The 12,796-nt window shown below is 55.0% G+C and overlaps 4 protein-coding genes across 4 annotated transcripts; 3 read left to right on the forward strand and 1 right to left on the reverse strand.

The window, feature by feature from the left end:
* The first annotated feature begins 1,106 nt into the window (after window positions 1–1,106).
* DICSQDRAFT_110805 (MFS general substrate transporter) lies at window positions 1,107–3,168 on the forward strand. Its single transcript, XM_007369120.1, has 5 exons — window positions 1,107–1,320; window positions 1,387–1,647; window positions 1,718–1,821; window positions 1,878–2,156; window positions 2,211–3,168. Exons 2-5 carry the CDS (start codon window positions 1,473–1,475, stop codon window positions 3,129–3,131), a joined length of 1,479 nt encoding a protein of 492 aa, XP_007369182.1. The 5' UTR covers window positions 1,107–1,320; window positions 1,387–1,472; the 3' UTR covers window positions 3,132–3,168.
* A 1,601-nt stretch (window positions 3,169–4,769) lies between these two features.
* Window positions 4,770–7,180, forward strand: DICSQDRAFT_149368 (uncharacterized protein; the record flags this gene model as incomplete). The annotated part of the gene is made up of 4 exons (XM_007369121.1): window positions 4,770–4,919; window positions 4,973–6,149; window positions 6,198–6,385; window positions 6,437–7,180. 4 exons carry the CDS (start codon window positions 4,770–4,772, stop codon window positions 7,178–7,180), a joined length of 2,259 nt encoding a protein of 752 aa, XP_007369183.1.
* A 799-nt stretch (window positions 7,181–7,979) lies between these two features.
* DICSQDRAFT_173309 (uncharacterized protein) lies at window positions 7,980–9,931 on the forward strand (the record flags this gene model as incomplete). Its single annotated transcript, XM_007369122.1, has 3 exons — window positions 7,980–8,949; window positions 9,007–9,194; window positions 9,248–9,931. 3 exons carry the CDS (start codon window positions 7,980–7,982, stop codon window positions 9,929–9,931), a joined length of 1,842 nt encoding a protein of 613 aa, XP_007369184.1.
* Window positions 9,932–11,014: 1,083 nt separating this feature from the next.
* DICSQDRAFT_129112 (ATP synthase) lies at window positions 11,015–12,449 on the reverse strand (the record flags this gene model as incomplete). Its single annotated transcript, XM_007369123.1, has 6 exons — window positions 11,015–11,040; window positions 11,168–11,390; window positions 11,566–11,736; window positions 12,005–12,221; window positions 12,303–12,363; window positions 12,410–12,449. 6 exons carry the CDS (start codon window positions 12,447–12,449, stop codon window positions 11,015–11,017), a joined length of 738 nt encoding a protein of 245 aa, XP_007369185.1.
* Between the last annotated feature and the right edge of the window lie 347 nt (window positions 12,450–12,796).

A 12,796-nucleotide genomic window follows, 5' to 3' on the forward strand; every position in this document is an offset into this window, starting at 1 on the left:
TGGGATGAGAGCTGCTGTATCAAGTGGAGACCCTAGGAAGCTTTTATGCTAGGAGAAGCACAACTTTACAAGGAGGGAGAACGGCAAGAGGCCAGTGAAGAGATGTTGTGTGCAACCACTTTGCCGAAGTAGCCGAGCGTGCGACAAGGGGGTTGCAAAGAACAACGCCAGCCAGAATGGGTGAAGCGCGGCAAGGAGAATGAGCGGTGGTAGATGGTGTCGCCGTCCTAGGGAGCGTGCGGCTCTGTGCGTGTCAAGTATGCACAACCGGTGGCGCGGTGTATACGCTGCATAGACATAGCCGAGTCCTCAGAAGACATCCGAGTAAGATTCACACGCGCCCCATTTACCCCCGTTTATAGCGGAGTCCAGCTGGGTTTGATAGAGATCTCGTATCGATGCCTAGTGTCCTCTGTGGGCTGAGGTGCCTCGCCTGTGGAGGGAGTTCCTGCCGTTTGCGAGACTCTAGCCTTGCTTCCTTGCATCACTTGGTGGTTTGCTACATATTGTGGTCCTGCGAACTCGTCGGAGTGATCCAGCTCGTGCAATTGTCGAAAGCCTTGCACAGCCCCACAATCGGCACCGCCACAAGAGACTCGGCGCAACAAGTGCCAAATCCATAACCTAACCTAAAGTACCTCCTCTCGCGCTCCTGGAGAAGTGAGAACGCTTGTGACTGTGACTGGTACTTGGTTCGACGCATGCTTGAGGTGTTCGCTGTGGCTTCATGTACACTGCGTTGCTGTCATTGTATCGCAGCTCTAGCTTCAGCTGGTTACACCGGGGCTCGGCTTCACCAGCTCAGACAAGATACTCATGGGTAAAAGATGACCTTCGTAGTCTTAGTACAGGCACAGTCCGTCCTTCGCGATAGAAAACATACTGGTCAACTACTCACCTATCGCCTTTGCTGGTGACGCGGCCCGCTGATTTCGGGCGTCTCTAGTCAAGCACGCGACGTCACGCCAGTGATGGACTCAATGTCGCAAGCCTCCAAGCGCTCGATCCTGTTGCGTTCTGGTCTCTCCAGTGTGGGTGCGACTCGATATGAGACCTGGAGGCATGCACGATCCATGTGAAGATGCCGCCTATCTAGGGCACGAACCAGGAACTTCAAGAGAAGCAAATCTTCATGGATCGGACGAGGTTGTCGCTTGTATGCTCGCGCAACGACGCCACAGTGCAGTCTTCACGGGAACTGGCAAGAGAAGGTGCCGTAAAATCTGCCATCTCACGGTTCTAACAGGAAGATACGGGCATCCGGATGTCAACGTATTGCCGAGATACCCAGCGTGAGCGGATGGCACCCATGTCAACCTGGTGAGCCCTTCAGATACGCTTTGCGCCATCTCTGTCGCATCTGAGTAATTCGACATATCTTCCCAGCCTTTCTCGTATATCAGCAGGCACTGCGGTTCTTGCATCCTTTCCTCGCCTCGCTCGGCGCCACCACGTCACACTCCTCGATATCAATGTCGGCAGAAGCGAAGGTCGATCAAACTGGAAAGGAGCTCATTGCTCCTTCCGAATCCAGCGTGGTGCGCTATTCAGACGTCGAGGAGAAGAAGCTTCTGTGGAAACTTGACGCAAACCTGCTACCTGCCGTCATTATATTGTATCTTCTTTCGTTCTTGGACAGAAGCAATGGTGGGTTGTGCCGCTTCTTCCCCGTACTGCATACTACACACAAATGCTTACGGCTCCCTTGGCTTCACAGTCGCCAATGCTCGCATCGAGGGACTGGCAGCAGATCTCCATATCACTGGTAACCAGTACCTCACCTCTCTGACCTTGTACTTCATTGGCTATGTACTTTTCGAGGTTAGTCGCTAAATGGATGTTAGGGTATTGGTCGACTGATGTGTTTGTGCGAGCAGGTTCCTTGCAACATTATCCTCAAGCGAACTACGCCCAAATTCTGGCTCCCGACGCTGACCTTGTTATGGGGTATCGTGGCAACTTTGACTGGCGTCACGCAAGGACTCTCAGGGTTCTTCGCTGCGCGCTTCTTCCTGGGGGTCGCGGAGAGCGGACTGTTCCCCGGCGTCGTCTTCTACCTTTCGATGTGGTACAAGCGCCGTGAACGCCAGTACCGCGTCTCGCTCTTCTTCAGCGCCGCTTCTTTAGCCGGTGCTTTCGGTGGAATATTCGCCTGGGTACGTTATCCACTATGCGAATTCTCAATGAACATATGCTAACGTTCTTCGCAGGGCATCGCTCACATGCGAGGCGTCGGCGGTCTCAACGGCTGGCGCTGGATCTTCATCATCGAGGGTCTCCTCACCGTGGTCGTCTCAGTGATCGCATACTGGTTCATCTCGAACTATCCCGCTACCGCTGGCTTCCTCACCGAGGACGAGCGTGAGCACATTCAGGCGCGCCTCAAGGAGGATAGCGACGCTGCAGACAATGAGCCATTCGCTTGGTCTGCAGTTTGGGGCGCCTTCACGGACATCAAGTCCTGGCTGTATTGCTTGGCATTCCACACGCTGTCCCTCCCCCTCTACACATTCTCGCTCTTCCTCCCCACCATCATCGCCGATCTCGGCTATACCGCTGCTAACTCCCAGCTCCTCACTATACCGCCCTATGCGCTCGCAACGATCCTTACCGGCTTCATCGCGTGGTGGTCCGCACGTGTTGACCGTCGGGCGCCCTTCCTTGTCGCATCCTCGCTCGTTGCCATCATTGGCTACATCATCCTCCTCGCCAACTCGGATCCGACCGGACGTCCCGGAGTGAGCTATGTCGGGACGTTCTTTGCAGCGGCAGGAATCTACCCCTCGGTCGCACTTGCGCTTTCGTGGCCTGCTCTCAACGTCTACGGACAAACCAAGCGCGCTGTGGTCAACGCGATGCAGATATCCATCGGCAACTTGGGCGCTGTCATCGGGACCCAGCTATACAGGCCGGTGACGAGCCCGCGGTATATCCTCGGACACAGTTTCGCTTTGGGGTACCTGGCTGCAAACATCGTAGTGACGATCGCGCTGTGGTGGGTGCTGGACAGGGAGAATAAGAAACGCGATCTGCATCAGGCAAAGAAGGTAGGAGGATCGGGGGATGATGAAGTGGGGAGCGAAAGCGGATGGCCAAATGGCGAGCATCCCAGCTGGAGGTACAACCTGTGATGTATTGATAGATCTGTACTATGTCAGCCCTGAACCCGGCATTGCCTTTGTGCTATCAGTCGACCGCAAGGTTCGTATGTGATCAGAACCGGGCTCAGACTCAATCAGCCTTGAATTGGAATTCGCTTCACTCTCGTAGTTTGGTAGTATTGCGCTGGTGACCAGGCTGTTCGAACGTCTCAGGAATTAACGAATCTCTGGGCGAGCGGCGGATGATGCTGGCTTCAATGCAACTCAATATGAGATATGACTAGCCCTGAATCCGGTGACATCGTGTCAATGCGTGAGTTAAGTTATTCGGCCACCATATGGGATAGTGTCACAACCAGCTCTCGACTCTGCGAGTCTATGCACGCTATACTCGGGCGGGACGGAAAACAATGGTATTCTACGGAAGCTGCGCGGGACCACCGAGTCCGTGTCGCCACCGCTCTCTCGCGCGACCGGTGGGCCGAGCTCAAGCCAGGAAGGAAAGTGAGGCGGAGAGCCGGAGGCTCGGGAGGCTGAGCGTGAGGCCTTGAGGATCGGCGCAAAGGGAAGTGATTGCACCCAAATGGGGGCCGTCGCTGGGCCCAAAGTGATGGCGAGCGGATTCACCATGGGAGGGCGGGCCAGCCCGAGGACGGAGTAAGCTGTGCGGCCGGGCGGGGGGCCGGGTTGGGGGAAAGCAGTGAGCGGATCACCGCATAAGATACCCCAGAGGGCGGGTGGACCGACAAGAGGGCACGGCTGCCCGGAGGGGTGGCGAGCGGATCGACGAAGCAAGGAGCTGGTGGCCCCCATTGGGCAACATCGCGAACGACGTAGTATGCACCAACCAGCGGGCAAAATGAAAGCTCGAGGTGCGAGCTCCCAATGGGCGAGGGGACAAGGATCCTGGGCTGTGAGCCCTCAACCTATATACTACTAGCCAGAGACAAAGTAGGCATAAAGCGGTGAGAGGTGTGGCACGAGGTACGCTGTCCAACTAGACCATGGACAATAAACATTTGTCCAAAACACTTGAGGAGTCCCTGGCGGATCGACTAACCCGTTCATGCGCGCCAAATTCGGAAGGGACAGACGCTGAAAGTTCAACCAGCTCGAGCGCTAACCTGTTGCCTCTTGAACCCGCCACCGTGAGCTACCAGCACGACCTTCATCTGAGTGTGTGGAAGAGACGTTAGGGTATGCTCTACGACGACTATTACGGCATTGCTTTAGAATGACTCGGCTCATCAAATTAGGTACTTGAAGGACGCGGCAGCGGCCGTACTACTACCTCCGTGACCACGCCTGAACCTCGGGTCTGACCGCACATTGCCTGATCTGTCGAACAAAGAGATCGACAAGCACAGTAATTCTAATATATAATATATAACGCAGATTGGAATCCGATCTCTGTAAGCAGCCATCTCCTTCATGCCCAACCACCAGCCTAACGAACAGCTCTCCGGCTCCGTTGACCGCAATGTCAACAGCAACCCGCCGGATCCCCCACCTCAGTCTCGTAGTACACCTCCTCCGGCACCTTCTCAGCAACCATTTTTAGGGGACACGGAGAATACACCGTCCAAACTAAGCGCCAACGCCACACGTAACTCTGTCGATAAGCCGCATAACAAGGACCTCCGACCTCTGTACACCGGCTTCGAAGGAATGGCGGACAATCTATCAGAGATCGAACTGGAGAAGATGTTTGAGGAGTTCATTCCTGGAGAGGATCCCTGTGCTGACTACCTGACGCACTGTGATTTCGACCCGCACGTCGCGGATGTAGAGAAGGAAAGCGACTTGAACCCTAAAATTGTGCGTAAACAATCTCAGGAAGCTTCGGGATTGGTGCTTACCCATATTGTAAGTGCGTCATGGCCCACTCTGCCATCGCACACGCGCGGGTATGCCCAACGTTGGTCGTCCGTGACATCTCATGCTGGCAAGTCAGCGGCCAAGATCGCAAGTCCACCCAGAAGGGCACTCGGTCCGACTGCGCTGTCTACCTTGACAACGAGCGTACTCGGAAAATAGTCGACATGGACCGCGATGACTTCATGAAGACGAGCAGGATGAGCGAGGAGGACAAGAATGCTCGCAAGGACTGGGTAGGGCGACGGGCCTGGGGAGATATGGTTGCGTTTGTAGAGGCCAAGCACAAGCACGAGGGCTCTGCTTTTGAGTTCAATAACCCGGGCACTCGCTTCACGCGTGACGACACGGACGGTGGCAGGAAAGCCCTCGGCCAATTCGCAGAGTACGTCGCCAACATCCTCGCACACCAGCACCGCACCCACGTCTACGCGCTCTATGTCTACCGCGATCAAGCCCGTATCTGCTTCTTCGATCGCTCTGGCGGTATTGTATCCACACCCTTCCACTACGGGACGACCGACGATACCACCTTCCAGCGCTTCTTCTATCGACTCGCAGGCATGTCCCGCGAACAGCTAGGCTTCGATCCCACTGCTGTCCTTGCCGACGAAAGCGTGGTGGACGATCTGAGGGCTTGGGCGGCCGCCGTGCCTACGGAGTATCTCCGGAAGCTGGCCTGCGAAGCGCTCTGTTGGGATCCGGCCACGAACTCGTCTTCATCTGCCGAATGGCCGACGCACGAGGTTACGTTCAAGGGCAAGACGCTCTACGTCGGCAAACCTGCGTTTTCGAACCTCTCTCTGTTTGGGCGCTGCACTCGGGGCTACGTCGCCATCGAAAAGGAGACTGGAGAAGACGGCAGCGTCACGTATTCGATCCGCTATCTGAAAGACTCCTGGCGGAACGATCACCCGAACGTCCATCCGGAGCATGAGGTGTACGAGCGCCTTAGGTCTAGGGGAGTTGTCGAGTACATCCCGACGTGTCTAGGTGGGGAAGATGTCTTGGGTGTGGCAGGCGCGTGGCAGCAGACCAGGACCGGCGAGCTTCTGCCGTCGAAGCCCCTACAGCGAGGTCACTATCGTATACTCCTGAAAGAGGTATGCCGTCCACTCTCGGATTTCAAAGACTATCGGGACCTCGCGATGATACTTGGTCACGCATTGTCTGGTACGTCATTTTCAATATGCGATACCTGTTTTCTTACAGGATATCCAGCGCATCAGGATTCCTGGGAGAAAGCCGACGTCCTTCATCGCGACGTGAGCTATAACAACATCCTCATATACGAGACGAAGAACGACAACGGGGATATCATCCGCAAGGGACTGTTGGCGGACTGGGATTTGTCGAAGTACAAGGAGTATATGATTCCCGGTTTCGGCCCGAGGCAGCCAGATCGCACAGTGTGTATCCTTCTCTGCCGCAGAATTCAACCTGTGCTCATGTCTCAATAGGGCACCTGGTACTTCCGTTCTGCGGTGTCTCAGAGATATCCAAGGAAACCTTACGCAGTGTCGGACGACATTGAATCGTTTGTGCACGTCTATCACTACTGTGTCCTCCGCTTCCATGAAACGGCTCAATCGAAAACCCTCATGGATACCATCCGTTCGACGTACGAATACGTGGAGAGACGCGCCGAGGATGGCGCGTATGTCGGCGGATTTGTGAAGTTTGAACAGATGCGTATTCCCCACTCCGTGATCAGTCCTCGCAATAATGAGACCCTGCGGACTCTGCTCGAACTCCTCGCAGGAATTTGCGCCACCCACTACGCCACCATCGATGCGGAGGAATTTGACCGGCTGTACACTCCTGTGCCTGAGGGAACTGGGCCAGCTATGTCAACTACCAGGGGAGACCCTGCGGACGGTGACTCGGATGTTGTTCATGTGCCGGAGATTTTCATCGGTGCGCAGCATCGCATCACTCCTCAGCCTCGTCCCACCCTCCAGGATCACTCGGAGCTCCTCAATTTCTTCCGGGAATGGGGCACCATCCAGTGGCGAGACAGAGATTGTGTCAGGAGTTCGGAAGATCTCTTCAAAAACGTTGGCCTGGCCCCTAGCAAGGACAATGCCTTCGGGTCGTCACAGAGCGAGTCGTCGCAGTCTCGTGCGGTCAAGCGCCGCAAGCACAACACCGGCACGCCACTGACTAGCGTGTCCGAAAATGTCGAGCGTCTAGATGAATCATAGCTGCGTGGTTGGGGGAAGCCTCCCGCTGTATGATAGGATGTATGGTATTTGTCGGCTTTACTTCAAGTGCAGAATAAACTAGTGTTCCATAACATCTGTACGCTGCTTGGGGAAACCTTCGCCTGTGTCAGCGATGGAGGTGCACGGCCTCGGCCCGCTGACCGATCGGGATTTGGCGCACGCGAGGAAGTTCAACCAACTCGAGCGCCGACGTCTTGCCTTCAGTGCGCTGCAAAACTGGTGAGTGCACACGCTACCTGAGACTACCTGGGTACGACGACTCAAGTCTGTGGACACTGGATTCGTCATTGAAATCAGGTAAGTAAGACATGCAACGGGAGCTGGAGATATTCCGTGTACTTATAGTACCGGTTTTGTCTTGTAGATATGACGGACTGTGGCGACGTAGTAGAAATCAAGCTCGAGAAGATGTTCGAGGACTTGATTCCCGGAGAAGATCCTAGCGCTTCCTATCTGGAGCATTGTTACTATGACGGACGTAACGCAAATGCGGCGGAGGAAAGCGATATGAGCTCCATCATCGTGAGTCAACTCTTCAGTGTCTTATTGTTGTTGATTCTCAATCGTGTACAAGTGTGACATGGCAAACGCGACCATTGTTCGTGCCCAGATGTCTTCGAAGTTGGTTGTTCGCGATATCTCAGGCTGGCAAGATAGAGGAACGGGTCGTGAGAATACCAAGAGGCGATCCGGGTCTAGTTGCGCGATTGAAATTGACAACCGTCGTCTTCGAACCGTCGCTGACACTGAAACCGACGTCTCAGGGGAAAATTCCGACATGGGCATTGACAGCCAGAATGCCGGCCACTGCGTAGGGCAACCAGCCTGGGCGACCATCGTTGGGCTGATAGAGGTCAAGCACAAGCATCGGCACTGCGCTTTCGATTACAAGGATCCAGACTCGCGTTTCGTCCGCGATCATGCCGATAATGGTCAGAAAGCGTTTGACCAATTCATTGAGGACGCCGCCACCATTTTTGCACACCAGCACCGCACCCACATCTACGCGCTCTATGTCTACCGCGATCAAGCCCGTATCTGCTTCTTCGATCGCTCTGGCGGTGTTGTATCCACACCCTTCCACTACGGGACGAAGGCCGATACCACGTTCCAGCGCTTCTTCTATCGACTCGCAGGCATGTCCCGCGAACAGCTAGGCTTCGATCCCACTGCTGTCCTTGCCGACGAAAGCGTGGTGGACGATCTGAGGGCTTGGGCGGCCGCCGTGCCTACGGAGTATCTCCGGAAGCTGGTCTGCGAAGCGCTCTGTTGGGATCCGACCACGAACTCGTCGTCATCTGCCGAATGGCCGACGTACGAGGTTACGTTCAAGGGTAAGATGCTCTATGTTGGAAGGGCTGCCTTCACGAGTCGCTCTCCATGTGGACGCTGCACTCGGGGCTACGTCGCCATCGAAAGGGAGACTGATGAAGACGGGAGCACGATCTATTCCGTCCGGTATCTGAAAGATTCCTGGCGCCGCGTCCTTTCAAAATGCCGTCCGGAGTACGAGGTGTATGCACGGCTGGCGGCTCAGGGAGTCATGGAGTACATTCTTACGTGTCTAGGAGGAGAAGACGTCTTGGGCCAGGCGGGCGTATGGCAGCAGACCAGGGCGGGCGTATATGTGCCGTCGGAACCATCTCTGCGAGGCCATTATCGTATCCTCCTGAAGGAAGTATGCCGGCCCCTTTCAGATTTTCAAGACTACCGGGACCTCGCGTTGATACTTGGTGACGCATTGTCTGGTACGTCAATTTCGATATGCCCTGCCTACTCTTTCCTGATAGGATATGGATATGCAGCGCACCGCGATGCTTGGGTGAAGGCCGGGGTCCTTCACCGGGACGTGAGCTATAACAACATTCTCATCTACGAGACACACAACGACGAGGGACAAGCCACGCTCAAGGGTCTTCTAACCGACTGGGACCTAGCCAAATACAAGGAGGACATGGATTCTGGCTCTGGTCCGCAGAAGCCAGACGGCGTGGTGAGCTCCCTACAATTTCATGGTCTTCAGCTTGTGCTCAATATCATCATCAGGGTACCTGGTACTTTCGCTCTGCGGTGTCCAAGAGGTGGCCGACCAAACCTTATACAGTGTCAGACGACATCGAGTCGTTTGTGCATGTCTATCACTACTGTGTTCTCCGCTTCCACGCGACGCAATACTCAGGTGTACTCGTCGAATGCGTCAACATGACATACGGACAAGTGGAGAAACGTGTCGAGGACGGCGCGTATGTCGGCGGATTCATGAAGTTTTCACAGATGTGTAATCCCCACTCCATGATCACGCCGAGCAACAACAAAATGCTACAGGCTCTGCTTCAAGAGCTCGCCAAGATCACCGCGGCTCATTATGCTACCATTGATGTAGAGGAGTACGACCGACGCTATAACCCTGCTCCTCAGATCTTGACAGCACCCCAGCAGGACCGTGCGCCCGCTGTACCACCTACCTCGTACGATCCCGCGGGCGGCGACTTGGAGATGGACGGCGATGTGCCGGAGGCCCTGATTGATTTCGAGCCTCTCGTCCCTCCTCGTCTGACCCTGCATGACTACATGGAGCTCCTTCGGTTTTTTCGCAAATGGGGGACTATTCAGTGGCGACGCAGCGACTGCATTAGGAGCTCTCAAGACCTCTTCAAAAAGGTCGGCCTGGCCCCTAGCAAGGACAACGCCTTCGAGTCGTCACAGAGCGAGTCGTCGCAGCTTGAATAAATGTGTCAAGCACGACACCGGTACGCCGCTGACTAGTGTCGAGGAAGGCGTCGAACGTTCTGATGAAGGCTAGCTGTCTTCTGGCTAATATATCTCCCTGTATGATAGGATGTATACAATCTGCCGGCTTTGAATGCCAGTTAGTATTCCATAACATAATGTCACTTAACGATTCGTACGCCTGGCAAGAGTTCTGTCGCAAGGGCTCGCTCAATACACACCGGTTTACATATCACATCCTCAGCTCAGCCGGTGACACTCCCGTTACGCTGTCCGAGCCGAGCCCTACTTCGCTCGGGTCCTTCGTCTGTCTGCTCTGACCGAGGCGAGAGCCTCGACATTCGGCCCTCGATCAACATCCCAAGCTCCGATAGTTCTGCTCTAAAGAGGCCGCAGCTCGCGCCAACGGGGTCGGTGGCGGTCAGGTGCAAGGCCTCGGCCGGCTGACGTTCAAGCTTTCAAGGGCCGGCACAAGCGCTCAACAAGGCACTGACGACTTTGCTGCGAGAGCTTGCAAGCATCTGCGCACTACACTGCCATCGATACCGAAGAATACAACCAGCTATGCGGCCCCAGTGCGCCACAGCGTCTCCCCTGCGCTGTAGCTCTTCAGGAAGCGGCAGCCTACTCGAAGATCCCGTCTGGAGCCGGTCGAGCGGAATCGGGACGTCCCTGCATCGTGGTTGAGTCGTTGACAGGCCACAACCCCTTAACCCACGCTTCATGATCATACACTTTTTGGACATCTTCCGGAGCTGGGGCAACCGGAGCTGGCCAACTTGCAATCTCGCCAAGAACTCAGTGGACCTTCTCAAGGTCGGGCAAGCTTGTAACAAGGACAGCGCCTCTATTGATGCAGAGGGCGAGTGGTCTCAATCGTCCTAACCAACAGATTGCGTTCGTGCCATCATGCGGGTCAACACCGGCGTTCGCATCGAGGATCTTGTGTAGTCTCATGAAGAGTAGCTGCGTCTTGACCAGAATATTTATCATTCGCTACCGGCCCATGACGGAACCGTAAGCATAAGTGGTTCATTGGGCCGATGTACCGCTCTACATGACATTCCGAACAATGGCGATAATCTAAATAGCCTTGTTCTTGACGAGCTCTGTGCAGATAGAAATAATTCATCAGCATTGAGGCCAAATCATAAGATGTCAGACCAAAACGGAGCATTGTAGCAGTTAGGCATTCAAGGAGAGAGATGGAAAACCCCAACGAAATGAGACACGTACGCTCGATCTCAACGACAGCGGAGGCGAGGATGTCCTTTTGCGTCTTCTCGTTGCTAAGGCTCTTGAGGACGGAGTCGACGACAGATTTGACGAGCTCGGCTTGCTCGCTCTCCTTGGCCTGCTGCTCAAAGCGGACCCACGAATCGAGAACAGCCTTAACCTCCGCGGCGAGCGCGACCTTCTGGCGCTGGACGAACGCCTCAGACTCGAGCTGCGCGGTCTCCTGTCCGGGGGTAAGATGCCATTTCAGCATACATCAACGCGCGATTTAGGTGTCATGGGTAGCGTGGAGGATCAGAAGGATTAGGTGAAGAGTATGGAAAGAGATATGGAAGAACGGACAGGAACAACGGGGGCGGCATGTAGGATGGGAGGGTTGACGAGGAGAGAAGATTTACCTTGGAGAGCGCAAAGAGACCCTCGGTGACGGAGACAACATCCTTCATCTGCTCAACAGACTGGATACGGTCCTTGACCACCTGGGTGTGCTCAGCGCGTGACGCGTAGAGGATGTCACGGACACGCTTGATGTGGCCCTCAGCCCAATCCTTGTAGGGCTCCTTCACCGCCTGTCGAGGAATAGGTATCAGCAAGTGTTGCCAACTGATCAATCGTTACCAGTATATGGGAGAAGATGCGGAGATCTCAATTGGTCCGAAAAGGGCGGCTGCACAAACCGAACCAGCATTCCACGATCCCCATGTTCGGTCCTGTTCCCTCTATTACGCGACGCCTGTTACGACATAAACGGCAATCCGTTTCTAGGAGCGCGTCCGCATGGAGCAGCCTTGTAGTACGGGGAGGGTGAAGCGGGACGTGACGTGATGTAAGACATACCTTGTAGATGAACGAGATGAGGATAAAGAAACCAGCAGCAATAACGGTCTCCTCGTTCACGACGTATAGCTCCTGGGAGATGGCGGTAGCAAGGAGACCCGTGCCAAGGACGACGGAGCCGGTTTTCGTGATGAGGTTGGGGGATGAAGGAAGGGTGTTGATGATTTCCGCGGCGCGCTCTTCCGGTGGGGGTTTGGACGAGCTGGCCATACCCCGACTACATACGCATCCAGGCAATAGCCATATGAGATCTCCTATGAGACAAACCTCGGATGGAAAAGTGACAGTCGTAACTCACGCGGCGAGGACCCGGGGGACAGCGGAGACGGCCTGAGGCCTGACTCGGGAGGCTGCACCATCTAATGTAAGACGAAGACACGTTGAAATTGTAAAGATGGTGTGTACCTGACGCCCGGAGGGAAGAGACGGCAATCCTAGAGGCCATGGACGATGAAGGTGAGGTGCTGGCGGACGACCGACACGATGAGCGCAACTCTGCTCGCGCGCCTACACCCGTGGGAATTCCTGTTCCGGTTTTCCACGACAGATACTTACCTCTGTGGATGCAACCACTTTTTGGGTGTTTGCTTTTTGTTAGACTGCCTTTCTGAGTACTCATCTTCCGTAATGGACTGCACATCTGGGACTTGACGGGATCAAACGGTTATTCTCAAGGTAGATCTGGATCCGGAAACAGGCGGAGCAGATACCGCAAGTACCGTAATGCTGTCCTCCCAGCCTCTATCAAGCTCCAAGTGATGGGTGCTGTCTCCCGTTGGGTCTTCTAGCTAG

This window comes from Dichomitus squalens, assembly GCF_000275845.1.
Source record: "Dichomitus squalens LYAD-421 SS1 unplaced genomic scaffold DICSQscaffold_44, whole genome shotgun sequence".
Classification (NCBI taxonomy): Eukaryota; Fungi; Basidiomycota; class Agaricomycetes; order Polyporales; family Polyporaceae; genus Dichomitus; species Dichomitus squalens.